The 22,185-nt window shown below is 41.2% G+C and overlaps 1 protein-coding gene across 1 annotated transcript; it reads left to right on the top strand.

Moving 5' to 3' along the window:
• Positions 1-20,758: 20,758 nt before the first annotated feature.
• Positions 20,759-22,079, top strand: LOC100584630 (putative olfactory receptor 2I1). Its single transcript, XM_003272005.4, is given in 2 exon segments — positions 20,759-20,778; positions 21,149-22,079. Coding segments are annotated over 2 exon segments (951 nt in total).
• Positions 22,080-22,185: the final 106 nt, after the last annotated feature.

Raw genomic sequence — 22,185 nt, forward strand, 5'->3', positions numbered from 1 at the left:
ACTAATTTACATTCCCACCAACAGTGTATGAGGGTTCACTTATCTCCACATCCTCACCAGCATTTGTTATTGCCTGTCTTTTGGGTAAAAGCCATTTTAACTGGGGTGAGATGATATCTCATTGTAGTTTTGATTTGCATTTAACTGATGTTTAATGATATTGAGCATTTTTTCATGTCTGTTTGCCATTTATCTGTCTTCTTTTGAGAAATATCTATTCAAATCTTTTGCTTATTTTTAAATGAGATTATTATATTTTTTTCCTATAGAATTGTTTGACCTCCTTATATATTTTGGTTATTAATCCCTTGTCAGCTGAGTAGTTTATAAATATTTTCTTATTCTGTGGGTTGTCTCTTTGTTTTGTTGATTGTTTCACTGTGCAGAAACTTTTTAACTTGATGTGATCTCATTGATCCATTTTTGTTTTGGTTGCCTGTGTTTCTAGGGCAATACTCAAGAAATTTTTGTCTGTATCAGTGCCCTGGAGAGTTTCCCCAATGTATTTTTGTAGTACTTCTGTAGTTTGAGGTCTTAGGTTTAAGTCTTTAATCCATTTTTATTTCATTTTATATGGTTAGAGATAGAGATCTAGTTTCATCTTCTGCATATGGATATCCAGTTTTCCTAGCACCATTTATTGAAGAGACTGTTTTTTCTCCAGTGTATGTTCTTGTCACCTTTGTCAAAAATGAGTTCATGGTAGGTGTATGGATTTGTTTCTGGGTTCTCTATTCTGTTCCATTGGACTGTGTGTCTCTTTTTATGCCAGTGCCATGTCATTTTGGTTACTATAGCTCTGTAGTATGAGAGTCAGGTAATGTGATTCCTCCAGCTTTGTTCTTTTTCCTTAGGATAGCTTTGGCTATTCTGGGTCTTTTGTGGCTCCATATAAGTTTTAGGGCTTTTTTTTCTGTTCTCATGAACAATGTCATTGGTATTTTGATAGGGATTGCATTGAATCTGTAGATTGCTTTGGGTACTATGGACATTTTAATAATACTGATTCTTTCAATTTATAAACTTGAAATAGCCAAAAATTTTTTGTGTGCTCCTCAGTTTCTTTTATCAATGTTTTATAGTTTCCATTATAGACATCTTTCACTTCTTTGATTAATTCTTAGGTATTTAATTTTATTTGCAACTACTGTAAATGTGATTATTTCTTTTTCAGATTGTTTGCTATTGGCATATAGAAATGCTACTGATTTTTATATGTTGATTTTGTATACTGCCACTTTACTGAATTTATCAGTTCTAAGAGTTTTTTGGTGGAGTCTTTAGGTTTTCCAAAATGTAAGATCACACTATCTGCAAACAACGATAATTTGACTTCTTCTTTTCCAATTTGGATGCCCTTTATTTCTTTCTCTGGTCTGATTGCTGTAGCTAGAACTTCCAGAACTGTGTTAAATAACAGTAATGAAGGTGGTCATTCTTGTCTTGTGCCAGAGCTTTCAGTTTTTTTCCATTCAGTGTGATACAAGCTGTGGGTCTGTTATATGTGGCTTTTATTATGTTAAGGTACATTCCTTCTCTACCAAGGTTGTTTAGAGCTTTTTATCATGAAGAGTAGTTGAATTTTATCAATTTTTTTCAGCATTGATTGAAAAGATCATATGGTTTTTGTCCTTCATTCTGTTGATATGATGTATAACATTGATTGACTTGTGTATGTTGAACCATCCTTGCATCCCTGGGATAAATCCCACTTAGTTATGAGGAATGATCTTTTAATGTATTGTTGAATTCTGTGTGCTAGTATTTTCTTGAGGATTTTTGCATCGATATTTATCAAAGATATTGGCCTGTAGTTTTTTTTTTATGTGTCTTTATGTGATTTTGGTATCAGACTAATTCTGACTCTATAGAGTGAGTTTAGAAGTATTCCCTCCTCCTCTATTTTCAGAATAGTTGAAGTAGGATTTGTATTAGTTCTTCTTTAAATGTTTGGTTGGATTCAGCTTTGAAATCACTGGTTCCTGGGCTTTTCTTTACCAGGAGATTTTTTTATTACAGCTTCAATCTCATTACTTGTTATTGGTCTTTTCAGGTTTTAGATTTCTTCATGGTTCAATCTTGGTAGGTTTTGTGTGTCTAGGAATTTCCCAATTTTCTCTAGATTTTCCAATTTGTTGGCGTACAGTTGCTGAGAGTAGCCACTAATGATCTTTTGAGTTTGTGCATTATCAGTTGTACTGTCTCCTTTCTCACCTCTTGATTGTATTTATTTGGGTCTTCTCTGTTCTTTTCTTAGTCTGGCTAAAGAGTTGTCCATTTTAGCTGGGCGTGGTGGCTCAAGCCTGTAATCCCAGCACTTTGGGAGGCCGAGGGGGGTGGATCCCGAGGTCAGGAGATGGAGACCATCCTGGCTAACACGGTGGAACCCCGTCTCCACACACACAAAAAAAAATACAAAAAAATTAGCCTGGCGTGGTGGCTTGCATCTGTAGTCCCAGCTACTCAGGAGGCTGAGGCAGGAGAATGGCATGAACCAGGGAGGCGGAGCTTGCAGTGAGCTGAGATCGCACCACTGCACTCCAGCCTGGGCAACAGAGCAAGAATCCATCTCAAAAAAAAAAAGAGTTGTCAATTTTATTGTTTCATTGATCTTTTGTGTTGTTTCCCTCATTTCAAATTTATTTATTTCTGCTCCGACCTTTTTTTTCTTCTACTAATTTTGGGTTTGTTTTTCTCTTGCTTTTCTTGTTCTTTAAGATTAATCATTAGGTTATTTGAAGTTTTTCTTCTTTTGGGATGTAGGCGCTTTTAGCTATAAATTTTCCTCTTAGTACTACTTTTGCTGTATCCCGTAACTTTTAGTATGTTGTGTTTCCATTATCATTTGTTTCAATAAATTTTTCAATTTGTTTTTTAATTTCTTCATTGACCCACTGTTCATTCAGGAGCATATTATTTAATTTCCATATGATCGTATAGTTTCCAAAATCCCTCTTGCTATTAATTTCTAGTTTTATTCCATTTTGGTCAGAGAAGATGCTTGATGTTATTTAATTTCTTAAATGTTTCAAGACTCATTTTCTGACTTTATATATGTTCTATCCTTGAAAATGATCCATGTGCTGAGAAAAATAATGTGTATTCTGCAGCTATTGGATAAAATGTCCTATAAATGTCTGCTAGTTCCATTTGTTCCATAGTGCAGATTGACTCTGATGTTTCTTTCTTGATTTTCTATCTGGAAATTCTGCCCAGTACTGAAAGTACTGAGGTCTCCTCCTATTATTGTATTGAGATCTATCTCTCTTTTTTTAGTTCTAATAATATTTGCTTTATATATATGGATGCTCCAGTGTTGGCAGCATATACAGACAATTGTTACATCTTCTGGTTGAATTAAATTATTTCAGACTGATACCAACTTAACGGTGATTGCATAAACAAACATCAAATAAATAAAAAGAAAACTAATAAAAACTCTACAATATAATTTATTTTATTATTATTATTATTATACTTTAAGTTTTGTGATACATGTGCAGAACGTGCCGGTTTGTTACATAGGTATACACGTGCCACAGTGGTTTGCTGAACCCATCAACCTATCACCTACATTAGGTATTTCTCCAATGCTGTCCCTCCTCTAGCCCCCTGTGCCCTGACAGGCCCCAGTGTGTGATATTCCCCTTCCTGTGTCCATGTGTTCTCATTGTTCAACTTCCACTTACGAGTGAGAACATTTGGTGTTTGGTTTTCTGTTCCTGCGTTAGTTGGCTGAGAATGATGGTTTCCAGCTTCATGCGTGTCCCTGCAAAGGACATGAACTCATCCATTTTAATGGCTGCATAGTATTCTATGGTGTATATGTGCCACATTTTCTTTATGCAGTCCATCAGTGATGGTCATTTCAGTTGGTTCCAAGTCTTTGCTATTGTGAACAGTGCTTCAATAAACATACATGTGCATGTGTCTTTATAGTAGAATGATTTATAAGCCTTTGGGTATATACCCAGTAATTGGACTGCTGGGTCAAATGGTATTTCTTGTTCTAGATCCTTGAGGAATCACCACACTGTCTTCCACAATGGTTGAACTAATTTACACTCCAACCAACAGTGTAAAAGTGTTATTTCTCTACATCCTCTTCAGCATCTGTTGTTTCCTGACTTTTTGATGATCACCATTCTAACTGGTGTGAGATGGTATCCCATTGTGGTTTTGATTTTCGTTTCTCTAATGACCAGTGATGATGAGCTTTTTTTTTTTTTTTTTTTAATTTATTTTTATTATCTTTAGGGTTTTAGGGTACATGTGCACAATGTGCAGGTTTGTTACATATGTATCCATGTGCCATGTTGATTTCCTGCACCATTAACTCGTTATTTAGCATTAGGTGTATCTCCTATGCTGTCCTCCCCCTCCCCCACCCCAACATCCCGGAGTGTGATGTTCCCTTCTGTGACCATGAGTTCTCATTGTTCATTCCCACTATGAGAGAACATGCGGTGTTTGGTTTTTGTCCTTGCGATAGTTTACTGAGAATGATGTTTTCCAGTTTCATCCATGTCCCTACAAAGGACACGAACTCATCATTTTTTATGGCTGCATAGTATTCCATGGTGTATATGTGCCACATTTTCTTAATCCAGTCTATCGTTGTTGGACATTTGGGTTGGTTCCAACTCTTTGCTATTGTGAATAGTGCCGCAATAAACATACGTGTGCATGTGTCTTTATAGCAGCATGATTTATAGTCCTTTGGGTATATACCCAGTAATGGGATGGCTGGGTCAAATGGTATTTCTAGTTCGAGATCCCTGAGGAATCTCCACACTGACTTCCACAATGGTTGAACTAGTTTACAGTCCCACCAACAGTGTAAAAGTGTTCCTATTTCTCCACATCCTCTCCAGCACCTGTTGTTTCCTGATTTTTTAATGATGGCCATTCTAACTGGTGTGAGATGGTATCTCACTGTGGTTTTGATTTGCATTTCTCTGATGGCCAGTGATGATGAGCATTTCTTCATGTGTTTTCTGGCTGCATAAATGTCTTCTTTTGAGAAGTGTCTGTTCATGTCCTCTGCCCACTTTTTGATGGGGTTGTTTGTTTTTTTCTTGTAAATTTGTTTGAGTTCATTATAGATTCTGGATATTAGCCCTTTGTCAGATGAGTAGGTTGCAAAAATTTTCTCCCATTTTGTAGGTTGCCTGTTCATTCTGATGATAGTTTCTTTTGCTGTGCAGAAGCTCTTTAGTTTAATGAGATCCCATTTGTCGATTTTGGCTTTTGTTGCCATTGCTTTTGGTGTTTTAGACATGAAGTCCTTGCCCACGCCTATGTCCTGAATGGTATTGCCTAGGTTTTCTTGTAGGATTTTAATGGTTTTAGGTCTAACATATAAGTCTTTAATCCATCTTGAATTAATTTTTGTATAAGGTGTAAGGAAGGGATCCAGTTGCAGCTTTCTACATATGGCTAGCCAGTTTTCCCAGCACCATTTATTAAATAGGGAATCCTTTCCCCATTTCTTGTTTTTGTCAGGTTTGTCAAAGATCAGATAGTTGTAGCTATGCGGCATCATTTCTGAGGGCTCTGTTCTGTTCCATTGATCTATGTCTCTGTTGTGGTACCAGTACCATGCTGTTTTGGTTACTGTAGCCTTGTAGTATAGTTTAAAGTCAGGTAGCGTGATGCCTCCAGCTTTGTTCTTTTGGCTTAGGATTGACTTGGCGATGCGGGCTCTTTTTTGGTTCCATATGAACTTTAAAGTAGTTTTTTCCAATTCTGTGAAGAAAGTCATTGGTAGCTTGATGGGGATGGCATTGAATCTATAAATTACCTTGGGCAGTATGGCCATTTTCACGATATTGATTCTTCCAACCCATGAACATGGAATGTTCTTCCATTTGTTTGTATCCTCTGTTATTTCATTGAGCAGTGGTTTGTAGTTCTCCTTGAAGAGGTCCTTCACATCCCTTGTAAGTTGGATTCCTAGGTATTTTATTCTCTTTGAAGCAATTGTGAATGGGAGTTCACTCATGATTTGGCTCTCTGTTTGTCTGTTATTGGTGTACAAGAATGCTTGTGATTTTTGTACATTAATTTTGTATCCTGAGACTTCGCTGAAGTTGCTAATCAGCTTAAGGAGATTTTGGGCTGAGACAATGGGGTTTTCTAGATATGCAATCATGTCATCTGCAAACAGGGACAATTTGACTTCCTCTTTTCCTAATTGAATACCTTTTATTTCCTTCTCCTGCCTGATTGCTCTGGCCAGAACTTCCAGCACTATGTTGAACAGGAGCGGTGAGAGAGGGCATCCCTGTCTTGTGCCAGTTTTCAGAGAGAATGCTTCCAGTTTTTGCCCATTCAGTATGATATTGGCTGTGGGTTTGTCGTAGATAGCTCTTATTATTTTGAGATACGTCCCATCAATACCTAATTTATTGAGAGTTTTTAGCATGAAGGGTTGTTGAATTTTGTCGAAGGCCTTTTCTGCATCTATTGAGATAATCATGTGGTTTTTGTCTTTGGTTCTGTTTATATGTTGGATTACATTTATTGATTTGCGTATGTTGAACCAGCCTTGCATCCCAGGGATGAAGCCCACTTGATCATGGTGGATAAGCTTTTTGATGTGCTGCTGGATTCGGTTTGCCAGTATTTTATTGAGGATTTTTGCATCAATGTTCATCAAGGATATTGGTCTGAAATTCTCTTTTTTGGTTATGTCTCTGCCAGGTTTTGGTATCAGGACGATGCTGGCTTCATAAAATGTGTTAGGGAGGATTCCCTCTTTTTCTATCGATTGGAATAGTTTCAGAAGGAATGGTACCAGTTCCTCCTTGTACCTCTGGTAGAATTCAGCTGTGAATCCATCAGGTCCTGGACTCTTTTTGGTTGGTACGCTATTGATTATTGCCACAATTTCAGAACCTGTTATTGGTCTATTCAGAGATTCAACTTCTTCCTGGTTTAGTCTTGGGAGGGTGTATTTGTCGAGGAATTTATCCATTTCTTCTAGATTTTCTAGTTTATTTGCATAGAGGTGTTTGTAGTATTCTCTGATGGTAGATTGTATTTCTGTGGGATTGGTGGTGATATCCCCTTTTTCGTTTTTTATTGCATCTATTTGATTCTTCTCTCTTTTCTTCTTTATTAGTCTTGCTAGCGGTCCATCAATTTTGTTGATCTTTTCAAAAAACCAGCTCCTGGATTCATTAATTTTTTGAAGGGTTTTTTGTGTCTCTATTTCCTTCAGTTCTGCTCTGATTTTAGTTATTTCTAGCCTTCTGCTAGCTTTTGAATGTGTTTGCTCTTGCTTTTCTAGTTCTTTTAATTGTGATGTTAGGGAGTCAATTTTGGATCTTTCCTGCTTTCTCTTGTGGGCATTTAGTGCTATAAATTTCCCTCTACACACTGCTTTGAATGTGTCCCAGAGATTCTGGTATGTTGTGTCTTTGTTCTCGTTGGTTTCAAAGAACATCTTTATTTCTGCCTTCATTTCATTATGTACCCAATAGTCATTCAGGAGCAGGTTGTTCAGTTTCCATGTAGTAGAGCGGTTTTGAGTGAGTTTCTTAATCCTGAGTTCTAGTTTGATTGCACTGTGGTCTGAGAGACAGTTTGTTATAATTTCTGTTCTTTTACATTTGCTGAGGAGAGCTTTACTTCCAACTATGTGGTCAATTTTGGAGTAGGTGTGGTGTGGTGCTGAAAAAAATGTATATTCTGTTGACTTGGGGTGGAGAGTTCTGTAGATGTCTATTAGGTCCACTTTATGTAGAGCTGAGTTCAATTCCTGGATATCCTTGTTAACTTTCTGTCTCGTTGATCTGTCTAATGCTGACAGTGGGGTGTTAAAATCTCCCATTATTATTGTGTGGGAGTTTAAGTCCCTTAGTAGGTCACTCAGGACTTGCTTTATGAATCTGGGTGCTCCTGTGTTGGGTGCATATATATTTAGGATAGTTAGCTCTTCTTGATGAATTGATCCCTTTACCATTATGTAATGGCCTTCTTTGTCTCTTTTGATCTTTGTTGGTTTAAAGTCTATTTTATCAGAGACTAGGATTGCAACCCCTGCCTTTTTTTGTTTTCCAGTTGCTTGATAGATCTTCCTCCATCCCTTTATTTTGAGTCTATGTGTGTCTCTGCACGTGAGATGGGTTTCCTGAATACAGCACACTGATGGGTCCTGACTCCTTATCCAGTTTGCCAGTCTGTGTCTTTTGATTGGAGCATTTAGCCCATTTACATTAAACGTTAATATTGTTATGTGTGAATCTGATCCTGTCATTATGATGTTAGTTGGTTATTTTGCTCGTTAGTTGCTATAGTTTCTTCCTAGTCTCGATGGTCTTTACAATTTGGCATGTTTTTGCAGTGGCTGGTACCGGTTGTTCCTTTCCATGTTTAGTGCTTCCTTCAGGAGCTCTTTTAGGGCAGGCCTGGTGGTGACAAAATCACTCAGCGTTTGCTTGTCTGTAAAGTGTTTTATTTCTCCTTCACTTATGAAGCTTAGTTTGGCGGGATAGGAGATTCTGGGTTGAAAATTCTTTTCTTTAAGAATGTTGAATATCGGCCCCCACTCTCTTCTGGCTTGTAGAGTTTCTGCTGAGAGATCAGCTGTTAGTCTGATGGGCTTCCCTTTGTGGGTAACCCGACCTTTCTCTCTGGCTGCCCTTAACATTTTTTCTTTCATTTCAACTTTGGTGAATCTGACAATAATGTGTCTTGGAGTTGCCCTTCTCGAGGAGTATCTTTGTGGCGTTCTCTGTATTTCCTGAATCTGAATGCTGGCCTGCCTTGCTAGATTGGGGAAGTTCTCCTGGATAATATCTTGCAGAGTGTTTTCCAACTTGGTTCCATTCTCCCCATCATTTTCAGGTACACCAATCAGACGTAGGTTTGGTCTTTTCACATAGTCCCAAATTTCTTGGAGGCTTTGTTCATTTCTTTTTGTCCTTTTTTCTCTAAACTTCCCTTCTCTCTTCATTTCATTCATTTCATCTTCCATCAGCGATACCCTTTCTTCCAGTTGATCGCATCTGCTACTGAGGCTTCTGCAATCTTCGCGTAGTTCTCGAAACTTGGCTTTCAGCTCCGTCGGCTCCTTGAAGCCCTTCTCTCCATTGGTTATTCTAGTTATCCATTCTTCTAATTTTTTTTCAAAGTTTTTAACTTCTTTGCTGTTGTTTTGAATTTCCTCTCGTAGCTCAGAGTAGTTTGATCGTCTGAAGCCTTCTTCTCTCAACTCATCAAAGTCATCCTCCATCCAGCTTTGTTCCGTTGCTGGTGAGGAACTGCGTTCCTTTGGAGGAGGAGAGGTGCTCTGTTTTTTAGAGTTTCCAGTTTTTTTGGTCTGTTTTTTCCCCATCTTTGTGGTTTTATCTACTTTTTGTCTTTGATGATGGTGATGTACAGATGGGTTTTTGGTGTGGATGTCCTTTCTGTTTGTTAGTTTTCCTTCTACCAGACAGGACCCTCAGCTGCAGGTCTGTTGGAGTTTACTAGAGGTGCACTCCAGACCCTGTTTGGCTGGGTGTCAGCAGCGGTGGCTGCAGAACAGCGGATTTTCGTGAGACCACAAATTCAGCTGTCTAATAGTTCCTCTGAAAGTTTTGTCTCAGAGAAGTACCGGGTTGAATGAGGTGTCAGTCTGTCCCTACTGGGGGGTGCCTCCCAGTTAGGCTGCTCAGGGGTGAGGGACCCACTTTAGGAGGCAGTCTGTCCGTTCTCAGATCTCCAGCTGCGTGCTGGGAGAACCACTACTCTCTTCAAAGCTGTCAGTCAGACAGGGACATTTAAGTCTGTGGAAGTTCTTGCAGAGTTTTTGTTTGTCTGTGCCCTGCCCCCCAGAGGTGGAGCCTACAGAGGCAGGCGGGCCTCCTTGAGCTGTGGTGGGCTCCACCCAGTTCGAGCTTCCTGGCTGCTTTGTTTACCTAAGCAAGCCTGGGCAATGGCGGGCGCCCCTCCCCCAGCCTCGCTGCCGCCTCGCAGCTTGATCTCAGACTGCTGTGCTAGCAATTAGCGAGCCTCCGTGGGCATAGGACCCTCCGAGCCAGGTGCGGACACAATCTCCTAGTGTGCCGTTTCCAGGCCCGTTGGAAAAGCGCAGTATTAGGATGGGACTGACCCGATATTCCAGGTGCCGTCTGCTTCCCCTTTCTTTGACTAGGAAGGGAACTCCCTGACCCCTTGCGCTTCCCGAGTGAGTCATGCCTCGCCCTGCTTCGCTCGCGCACAGTGCGCTTCACCGACTGTCCTGCACCCACTGTTAGCACTCCCTAGTGAGATGAAACCAGTACTCAAGCAGAAATGCAGAAATCACCCGTCTTCTGTGTCGCTGGGGCTGGGAGCTGGAGACCGGAGCTGTTCCTATTCGGCCATCTTCGAGCTTTTTTATATATGTTTGTTGGCTGCATAAATATCTTCTTTTGAGAAGTGTCTGTTCATATCCTTTGTCCACTTTTTGATGTGGTTGTTTGTTTTTTTCTTGTAAATTTGTTTAAGTTCTTTGTAGATTCTGGATATTAGCCATTTGTCAGATGGATAGATTGCAAAGATTTTCTCCCATTCTCTAGGCTGCCTGTTCACTCTGATGATAGTTTCTTTTTCTGTGCAGAAGCTCTTTAGTTCAATTAGATCCTATTTGTCAATTTTGGCTTTTGTTGCCATTGCTCTTGGTGTTTCAGTCATGAAGTCTTTGCCCATGCCTATGTCCCAAATAGTATTGACTAGGTTTTCTTCTAGGGTTTTTATGGTTTTAGGTCTTATGTTTAAATCTTTAATCCATCTTGAGTTAATTTTTGTATGAAGTGTAACAAAGGTGTCCAGTTTCAGTTTTCTGCATATGGTGCAAGTACTCCCTTCACTGCTCTGGCTGGTATCTCAGTATGTTGTGTGCCTCCCTCAGTGCTCTGGCTGTGAGCCCAGGTCAGCACTAGGACTTACCTAGGAGTTACAGTCATTGTGGCCTAGACTGCCTCTCCAGGTCACTTAAGGCCCCAGAGCACTCTGGCCTATGGTGACGAGGCTTGCAGGAATTCACATTCCAACCTCTAGGATGAGCAATTTCCCCCTAGCTAGGGCTGGTCCAAATGCTCCACCCATGGGTGGATGTCAGCTGAGTACAGCCTGGCTCTGCTTTCCAGGTAGGGTAAGCACAGGTACCCTGTGATAGGGTAGCACTGAGTTAAATGCAAAGCCTCGCAATCTCTGCGCTCTCCCTCTCCCAAGTGCACAGAATCTCCAGGCTTGGCAGAGGGGTGGTGTTGGCACTTCAAGACTGTCTTTCCTGCCCTCTCCCATGTCTCTTTCAGTGATATAAAGTTAAACCAGGTACTGTGATTGCTCACCTCATTTTTTGTTCTCATGTTGGTGCTTTTGGGTATAGCTACTTGTTAATATTTGGTACTCCCATGGTGGCGACAGTGTAGGCTTCCATTTTACCATTTTGCTCCGCCCTCTCCAGAACATCCAATACAGTTTAGTATGTAAATTATACCTAATAATGTAAATTTATTAAAATATCAAAACATATATCAGCTATAATAATATCTCACTCTATTTTAAAAGTACTTTCAATGTAATCAAATATGAGAAATATTAGCAATCCTAATATACAGGCACTGAGGACACAGCTAGAAACAAGATAAACCTTTATCTGCTCTTCTAGAATTCACATTCTAGTTGGGGAGAGAATAAACAAATAAATGTTACCAGTACATTGAAGAAGTACAATTCCAAAGAGTGGGATTCCAAAAGAAAACAACTATGCTTCATTCCTTCACACCAACTATGTGGGCAAACCAACTATGTGGATCACTTCCGACCCATTGGGTGAAATATTGGACAGGCCACTCAGACAATAGATGTACTCTGGTCACCTTTTGTCACAAAAGTTGACTTAAGTAAAAAAAATCACCAAAATTTTATAAAGGTCAATATTCTTCCTTCTTCTTTTTCTTTTTCTGTTTTTTTTTTTTTTCTTTGAGAGGAGTCTCACTCTGTCGCCCAGGCTGGAGTGCAGTGGCACCATCTCGGCTCACTGCAAGCTCCGCCTCCCAGGTTCTTGCCATTCTCCTGCCTCAGCCTCCCGAGTAGCTGGGACTACAGGCGCCCTACACCATGCCCGGCTAATTTGTGTGTGTGTGTGTGTATTTTTAGTAGAGGCAGGGTTTCACCATGTTAGCCAGGATGTTCTCGATCTCCTTACCTCATGATCCGCCCACCTTGGCCTCCCAGAGTGCTGGGATTACAGGCGTGAGCCACCGCGCCCGGCCTCTTCCTTCTTCTGACTAGGGCCTTGCTGTAGTGAGATTTGAGAGAAGTGTCTGCCTCTATTCCACTCCTCCACTCACTAGATTGCCTCTGTCTCCTTCACACTTGGATGTGAAAGGGAGATAAGTGTGGAGTAATAAGTTAAGGGGCATAAAAGGACTTACTTGGCCAGTACCTATGATTTGGCAGGTTTCCGCGCATGATGGCAAATATTTAATGCTAACTTCCTCTGGGCTTAGCAAATCCCAAACTAACACTTTTCCTTGGGAAGCATAGATGGGGTCTCCACATACCTCCCCACCATTCACAGTATCTCACCTCCCTTCTTGCCATGCCTTTTCTGGCTGGCCTCTCACTATCCCCTCCTAAGCCCCAGGGTTGGGGCCCCTACTCTTACTTGAGATGTGCTCTAAAAGATGATAAGGCGCCAGTCTTGGATAAGTGAGGGAGAAAGTATTCCAGCAATCCAAAGAGTTTGCCTTGTTTGAGAAAAAGAAAGGGAGCCTATGTGGCTGATTCATAGTAATCAAGAGGTAAAACAGCACGAGATGGAGCATGACCAGATACACAGCAGCTACAAGAAGTAGAACTTGGCAGGCCTGGCCCTGTGCCCACAGACATGGTGTTTTACATACACTTGGTGCAGACAGCTATATATACAGTGCAGCTTTAAAATAATAATAATAATTTAATTTAATTTTTCACCTGTAAATGGGCAGATATTTTATTTGAATAAGAATATTTAGCAATAGCTGAGAGGTGGCAGAGAAACATGTACACTGTACACAGCTGATAGAAGTGTACACAAACAAAACTCTTCTGAAAAGCTGTCATTTGCTGAGCTCCTACTCTGTGTCAGGGGTTTTAATACATCATATCTGATCCTCACAGTAAAGAATACTTGCATTAAGGCAGGTATTCTACTCAAATTACAGATGAGGATACTAATGCTTACAGATGTCAAATGCATTGTTCAAGGCCAGGCATCATGGCCAGTATCCAAGCCAGGTCTTTCTGTCTGCAAAGCATACACCCTTTCTGCTTTGTTGCCAGAGAGATAGATATGCAGATAGATGATAGATAGATGATTGATAGGTAGGTAAGGAGAGAGACAGAGAGAGAGAGACAGACAGAGACAGAGACAGAGAAAGAGACTTCACTAATTCTGAGGGCATATTTAATGCAATCTACTTCCAACACTCTTTCCTATAGAAAAAGATAAAAATACAGAAAAGTAATTCTGTCTCTTAAAATATTATTTTTATTACTGTTTAAGAAAATTAAGATAGCCTAGATATCAAAAAAGGCAATAGTTAAGAAAATTATAATAAATTTACATAATGGACTGCACATGTATCTTGTGGATACTACAGTGGCTAGTTCTTAGCAGATGATCAATAAATATAAATTATTTTTTCTATTTATAAGAAACCTTTAATAACATAGAAATTCTGTCATTATAATGGCCGATGGCTAAAGCAAAATGAAAACATAAATTTACAGAAACCATAATGCACTCAGCTATGTTAAAAATTGAAGGAAAGGGGTGCGAAAGGGAATATATTAAAAGATTGAAGGTGGTTAATAACAGTATTGGTTGACTGTATTATGGATAGGCTTTTTATCTTCTATGTACTTCTCCATATTTCCCAGTTTTCCATAATCAGTATATATTACTTTATTTCAAAAAATGTAAAAATGTAAGAACAATAGAAATTTTAAAATGAAGAACAATATATGAGAAAAGTCATGCATGCTGATGGAAACTATAAGGGGTCTGGGAAGTGAGAGGAGGCTCGGGAAGGCTTCCTGGAAGAGGTGGAGCTTGCGTTGAGCCTTGAGGGTGGAAGAGGGCTAAGATAGGGCAGAGAGGACAAGAAGGGCATTTTACTGATGCAAAGACAAATGGAAGTGCAAAGATATGGAATAGAAAATCATGGGCAGTCACCCAATCTGACCAGTAGTGTCATTTACACGAGGAGAAGGGGGACACCTGCTGGGCCTAAAAACTTGGGGCTGGATTGTTGGACGTCTCCATTGTCAGCTTTAGTTAGAGAAGAGCACAGGGGGTAGTTACATCCTTTGAGCCACTGCCCATCCCTCTTACAGAGGCAGGAGACATTTAGGTTAAATTCAAGGCAAATAAAAAATCTCTGAAAAGATTCTGAGGGAGGAGGAAAGGAAATAGAAAGGACCATGGGAAGTCTTCTGTGTGTTATTATATTATACAAGTTGTCTTCATTATGCCCCAAACACAGTTTAAGATGCATTGAATTCTGGCCTTTTGGCATGGGCACCATATCTGCCATGGACACTTCCACATCAACATCTTTGTTCAAATCAGCTCTCCTGGACTTTATTGGGAGCCTATCATGGTGAGACGAAGCCCCTGCTCCTCCTCTGAAAAGCCCTCTCCGCTTCTCCTACTGGTAATGCATGTCCCACCTGTGATCTTCACAGCACTCATTTGCCTTTCCTTCGTTGTTTACTGACTTGTGCCCTAAGTGCATTTTAAAGTAGTATTTTGCTTTGTTTTTAAGGAATTTAACTTGCCTTCTCAGATAGAGTACAAACTCCTATGGACCTTTTATTGTGTTTTTTTGTAACTCCAGTCCCAAACATCATGCTTCATAAAAAGCAATTGCTCAATAAGATAATAAGAACTACTACTCATGGAGTGCTTACCATGGGGCACGAGGCACATCGCATCCATTCTTTCAGTCATTCATTCCACAAATCCATTTACTGTCTGTTATGGACCAGGGAATGTTCTAGGCATTAGAGATACAGCAGTAAATGAAACAAAAGAAAAAAAAGGACCAAAATCCTTACTTTCAACTACCTTAGATTTTAATAAAACAGACAAAATTATTTTACTGATTATTTAAATAAGAAAAACAATGGAATCATTGGTATGTTAGATAATGATAAATGCTAATGAGAAAGTAATAAGCAAGGAAGGGGCTAGGAATAGTGAGGGAAGAAGTTTGTATCTCAGATAGCATGGCCAGAGGGACTTTCACTAAGAAGCTGACACTTAGGTAAATTTTCCAAAGGAAATAAGTGAAGTAGTCAAGAAGCAAGTAGTCTGAGGGAAAAGCATTCTGTGTATGAAGAAGAGCAAGAACAAAGGCCCTGGGGTGGAAGCAGCACTGTTGTGGTCATGGAAACAGCAAGGAGGCCAGTATGGCTGGAGTAGAGTGATTTATCAGAAAAGACGGCAGTGAGGTCAGAGGGATCTGATGAAGTCAAGCAGCAGTTCTCACCGTGGATGATTATGTCTCCCACTGGGACATTTGGCAATGTCTGGAGCTGGTTTTGATTGTCACAATTAGAGAGGAGGCACTACTGTCACCTAGTGGGTAGAGCCCTGAGATGGTGCTAAACATCCTCTAGTGCACAGGACAGCACCCCCAACAAAGGGTGATCCAGTCAAAATCGTCAGTAGTACTGAGGTGGAGGGCACTGATCTTTAGGTCTTGTGACTAGGCTTTTTCTTTCTGAGTAACATGGAAACTGCTGAAAGATTTTGAGATAAGAGGTGGTATGATCTGAGTTGTTCTAAATGGGTTACTCTGGCTTCCATGTTGAGAATATACTAAAGGTTAAGGGAAGAACCAGAGGATTATTTCAATCATCCAAGCAAGAGATGTTGACAAGGACAGACCAGAGTGGTGGTCCTAACAGTGATAACGACTTGTCAGTTTCACAACATATTTTTGCAGGTAGAGCCAATAGAATTTGTGGATAGATTATATGTGAGTGAGATGAAGAAGAGTCAGTATCACAAGATTTTTGTCTGAGAAACTAGAAGAATGGATTTTCATTACGGGAGATGAGAAAGGCTACAGAAGAAGCACATCGTGGGGGAGAGAGTGGGTAGTAAGGAGTTCAGTTTATGGCATGTTAAACCTGAGCTGTGTATTAGATACCAAAAGCTGCTGGTGGGTAGACAAGGTTAGGAGAAAAATCCAGACTGGAAATATAAATTTAGGAGTCATCAGCATATAGATGGTGTACAATGTCATAAGACTGGGTGAGGGAAGTGCATGCATATGAAAAAGGAAAGAGGACTGAACCCTGGGCACAGCAGGGAGAGGAGGAGAAATCAATAAAGGAGATTCAGAAGGAGCAGCTGGGAGACTTTGGTGATTTGAAGCTGTCAGTCAGCTCAGACTGCCATAACAAAATACCATAAACTGGGTGGCTTGAACAACAGAAGTTTATTTCTCACAGTTCTGGAGGCTGGGAAGTTCAAGATCAAGATGCAGGCTGATTTTGTTCCTGGTGATGGCTCTCCTCCTGGCTTGCAGACAACTCCCTACTTGCTGCCTCCTCACATGGCCTTTCCTCTTTTATAAGGAAACTAATCCTATTTGGCCCTCACCTTTGTGACCTCATTTAACTATAATTACCTCCTAAAATGCCCATTTCAAATACCATCATATTGAGGATTAGATCTTCAACATATGAATTTTGGAGGGAGACACAATTCAGTCCATAGCAGAAGTGAAAGGCATGTTCCAAAAAGGAAAGCTAAGTCCACTCTATTGAAAAGCTTCTAACTGGTCAAGTAATATGAGGACTGAAAACTACTATATCAATGTGGAGGTCAGTTTGTGGCCTTTGATGAAAGGTTTCCAGTGCAGAAGCCTTGTTGGAGCCAACCCAAAAGAGAATTCAAGGACTTGGATGGTAGCTAGGGGGAAGTGAAGTCAAGAGAAGATTATTTTTTGATGAGTGAAATCAAAATATGTTTATGTATTGATGGGGATGGTCCACTGGAAGGACAAATTATATTACAGGAAAGAGGGGAAAGACTAGAGTAATGTCCCTGAATAAGTGGAAAGGGATGGAATATAGTGGGCAAGTGGGGGTACTGGCATCAGACAGATGCAAAATAGTATATTCCTAGCAGTATCAGAAGAAAAGGTGGAGTCCTCTGTGTGAGCACAGATGCAAGCAGGTGAACAGATGGGTTAGTAAGAACTTCTCTTTTGATTGCTTTACATTTTTTCAGTAAAAAATGAAGTAAAATTTTTATCTGAGAAAGATATTATTTGAGAGAGAGGAGTATTGGGGATTTGAGCACAGACCAGGAAGTATGCATGAGTTACATAGGAGAGGAGAAAGTGAGTGGACTAGGGAAATATGATTATCCATGACATTAACCCCTTCCTCTTAAAGTAGTGGTCATGAATGTAAAGTGAAACCTCTCAGTGTGGCTATGGGCTTTTCTTCAGCCACAGTCAGCTGAACAAATACAGGGAGAGAGTAGGATTATAGCTGGATTTAAATAGGAAAGCAATTTAGCCAAAAGAGTCTAACAAGTGAAAAGGGAAGGAACATTGAGAGTATGCAAAGGAGTAATAGTGATTGACCAGACAGTCTAAGCTTGACAGAGAAGTGAAGATACAAGGGGTGTGAGGGGCCACGATGAATTCACAGACCTCTCACTGAGGAAGAAACTGAGAGGAAAGTGTAGAAAGATAATCTATGAGGATACTGAATTCACCAAGAATCATCACAGTACTGGAGAGAGTGAGAAGGGATCAGGCACAAAAATCTTCAAGGACGAAGGAGGAGCAAAGGGAAAGAGAATGAGGACAGCCACAAGCGGGGAGGTGGGCTTTGGAGCAAAGCTGATGACATAACAGTCAAAGCTACATTCAAAACTGAGAATGACTTCAACAAATCTACAAAATTCCTGACAGAAAGGGTTATTTTCCTTGTTTCAATGACATTGAGAGTCACTGAAGTGAAACAATTAGCTTAAGGTCACTCCATCAGAGAATGAAATTCTAAACCAGTTCCAATTGAATAGTAGAAATGATAATGAGAGGGAATTATGCTGCCTTTGGCCTTCACACACTGCCAGAGATACACTACCCTAAAGGGACTTTCCCTCCAGAATTTCCTCTTCCCCACTCTTGGGGACTCCTCTCCGGACATCTTCATGCAAAGTACTAATGATAGGAGTGGGACATCTATTCCCCAGAGCTCCATCCTCTCTTCTAAATAACAGGGAACATTGAGTCCCCTGTTTTTTCTCTAGTGAGACCACTCATCAGCATGATTCCTCCTTCTCTCTAACTGTGTCCTTTAGATCCAGGAGGGATATTTGCTACCACCACCAGCTAATGCTAAATTGCTACCAGCACAAGGCCCAGGTCCTCGTCTGGTCTATACCCCATTACAAGGTTCTCCAGGAACAGACATCACCACCTCTGCCTAGATCCTGAAATTTCACAAATGTAGGTTCTTTCTTACCCGTTCTTTTTATTCCTCTATTTACAAGCACAATGACACCCACCCCTTTTCTTCTTCCTGAGATACCTGGCTCTGATCTTAGGCACCCATTCCAGAAATCAACACAGCTATGCAATTGCATCTTTTATTAAATCCTCCCAACTCCATTTCAAATCCAGAGAATCCAGAGCAGGAGCAAGACACCAACCTATCATCCGGAAACTCAAGGTGTAAACATCAGTGCCAAAGATTAGTCATGAAGGTAAGTTGGGTGTTACAGTGCCCTACAACGAAATGGTCTTGTGCCGAGAGGCACATTCTGAAATACCAAGTGAAGTTTGATGACACGTTATATTATACATTTCACAACAGATTTGTCTTCTAGATGTGTGAGGGAGATGATGGGTTTATGTGTGCAGGTGCACACATGCCTATGTTTTGGGGAATTTGTGCACACATGTAACAAGAATGTTATCTGTGCAGTTTTATTATTGTGTGCCTGTTTTCATGGTGTGGCATATTTGAAGAGGAATGGTTTAGAGCTTGCCTGGCTAAACTGTTGTGTGTCCGTGTAATTACCGCATTGAAGAATTTGACCTTTTGTAACTCAACATCTCTAGCCACCATTGGTCTGTAAGCCTGAATGTCACCTCTCCTACTTTATTCCTCTCTGATATGACCCCAAATTATAAAATGATCTATAAATATAGGTCAGACTTTGCATGTCCTTTTATACTCCACAGTCTCTAGCACAGTGGATCCTGGTTGATCAAACAGGAAGGACCTCGAAGTTAGTCAAATATAAGTGGAAAACCTATTAAGCATTTACAAATGATGTGGCCTTGGGCAAGTAATTTAACTTCAATTACTCTCCTAACATACTCTATAAAATAAGGCTATTGCCTAATTTTCAAGTGAGTAAAGATTAGAGTTAATAAATGAAAAGAGATGTAAATGTTCATAGCAGTTATATCACTGCCTAGCATAAGAACACCTTAAAAACCTGTTTCTTAATTTGGGAAACAGATATGACGATAGTTAGCATTTATTAAAGGATGACAATAGTTAACAACTGCTATGTGCCAGGACTTGTTCTAACAGCTTTTCATATTTAGCCCACTTAACATATTTCTATTTTCATATGAGGAAACTGAGGCAGAGAGAGGCTAGGTAACATGCCCAAGGTTTTTCAGCTAGAAAATGGCAGAGCCAGGACTCAAACCCAGGCAGTCTGTCTGCTGAGCCCTGGTTCTTAATCACAACATTAATGCTTGCTCTGCCCAGTGAGGATAAAATGAGGGAAACATGAAATCAAACAGGATGTTTTGGTAGGGAACAGTGTTTTTTCCCCCTGAAAAATGAAAAATTAGGTTATTGTGATTTTGTAATTTAGAGCAGTGAATATGATGTGAAAAATAAGTTATCTATACAATAATTTATGTCAGGAGTCATGCAGCAGAAAGATTTCTATCCATCACATAAACTTTCATCCATCACATAAACCATATGTTTCTGTACCATTAAGACACTTGGTTCAACAAGACCCTTTGGAGAATGAGGTTCCTTTTGTTCCCTGGGGTTCTCTTTTTATTTTATTTTTTGATTAATATTTGATAGTAAAGCCAAGGAGTTGGGACAGGAAACTTAGATGTCATCTAGTTCAAACTCCTTGATTTACACGTGAAAAAATTGAGATAGAGGGAAATGAAGATTTCCCCATATCATATAACTGGCTAAAGGGAGCTATGTAGGTAAAACCAAGGTGTCCTGATGTTCTGGTCTACCAGAAAGTGTTCTTTTTTTCTACCCAACGGATTCCTGATTTAAAGGCTAGTATGCGTGTGATCTCCCTTCAGTGGGAGGGGCATGGACGTTGGGAGTAGTCTCTATTCACAACAAATTAAAAATCAGTAATCAGCAGTATAATGGGTTGTGTTAGAAAGTAAACAAAGGCCCAATAAAATATTTAAGAGTTTATTTGAGCAGTGATCCATGAATTGGGCAGCTCCAAGCCAGAAGTGGCTAGGGAGCTCCCCAGAGAGAACATGAGGAGGCTTTTTAGGACAAATAGATAAAAGCAAAGATAATATTTCATTGGTTACAGTTATACAGTTATACAGTTGCCTTATTTGGTCTATCCCATGAGGAAGTCCTAGTTACTAATTACGTTTTTGTTGGCTGCTTCTGATCGGTTGAGCTTAAGTTCTGTGTTTCTTTAATATAGGCATTTACAAGAAATACCACAAATAAAGTTTCAGACATGCTTGCAAATCAAGCAAGGTTAAGGTCACTTAGGAGGCCCAACTGGTTCTGTCTGCTCAAGGATTCTTCTGGCCTCGTCTCCATTTTACATGAACTGTTGCATAAATAAACACAGAGTACCTGAAATAACGGAGGCGATCATTCTGCCTACCGAGTGTTGGCCAGGCCAAGCTTGGAGTGTTGCTCTTATTCTTAGGGGTTTATTTTTAAGTAATCTCATCTGTAAATGGGATTACAATCCACAAACTGACCTTGTATATGCTTCCATTCCTTCTCCCAGCCCAGCCCCACACTCCAAGGTTTTCCCTTTGCTTATAAGGGGTAGTCACCCTTTTTATTTCGACCTTCCAAACATTCTGGGAGTTTTCCTCCTTTAGGCCAACTACAGCACAGAGGAGCGCTTTCTCCTGCTGGGTTTCTCCGACTGGCCTTCCCTGCAGCCGGTCCTCTTCGCCCTAGTCCTCCTGTGCTACCTCCTGACCTTGACTGGCAACTCGGCGGGGGAGCTGCTGGCGGTGCGCGACCCGCGCCTGCACACGTGCGTGTACTACTTCCTCTGCCACCTGGCCTTGGTAGATGCGGGCTTCACCACCAGAATGGTGCCGCCACTGCTGGCCAACCTGCGCGGACCAGCGCTCTGGCTGCCTCGCAGCCACTGCACGGCCCAGCTGTGCGCATCGCTGGCTCTGGGTTCGGCCGAGTGAGTCCTCCCGGCGGTGATGGGTCTGGACCGCGCGGCCGCAGTGTGCCGCCCGCTGCGCTACGCGGGGCTCACCTCCCCGCGCCTATGTCGCGCGCTGGCCAGCGCTTCCTGGCTAGGCGGCCTCACCAACTCCGTTGCGCAAACCGCGCTCCTGGCTGAGCGGCCGCTGTGCGCGCCCCGCCTGCTGGACCACTTCATCTGTGAGCTGCCGGCGTTGCTCAAGCTGGCCTGCGGAGGCGACGGAGACACTACCGAGAACCAGATGTTCGTCGCCCGCGTGGTCATCCTGCTGCTGCCGTTTGCCGTCATCCTGGCCTCCTACGGTGCCGTGGCCGGAGCTGTCTGCTGCATGCGGTTCAGCGGAGGCCGGAAGAGGGCGGTGGGCACGTGTGGGTCCCACCTGACAGCCGTCTGCCTGTTCTACGGCTCGGCCATCTACACCCACCTGCAGCCCGCTCAGCGCTACAACCAGGCACGGGGCAAGTTCGTATCGCTCTTCTACACCGTGGTCACACCTGCTCTCAACCAGTTCATCTACACCCTCAGGAATAAGGAAGTGAAGGGGGCAGCGAGGAGGCTGCTGCGGAGTCTGGAGAGAGGCCAGGCTGGGCAGTGAGTAGTTGGGGAGGGGAGAAAGTATTACACCAGAACCCAGGGATGGAAATACCCATTAGTGAGTCAGTTCAGACTTCAGGCTGTTCATTTTTGTATGATAATCTGCA

Source organism: Nomascus leucogenys, chromosome 22a, assembly GCF_006542625.1.
Source record: "Nomascus leucogenys isolate Asia chromosome 22a, Asia_NLE_v1, whole genome shotgun sequence".
Classification (NCBI taxonomy): Eukaryota; Metazoa; Chordata; class Mammalia; order Primates; family Hylobatidae; genus Nomascus; species Nomascus leucogenys.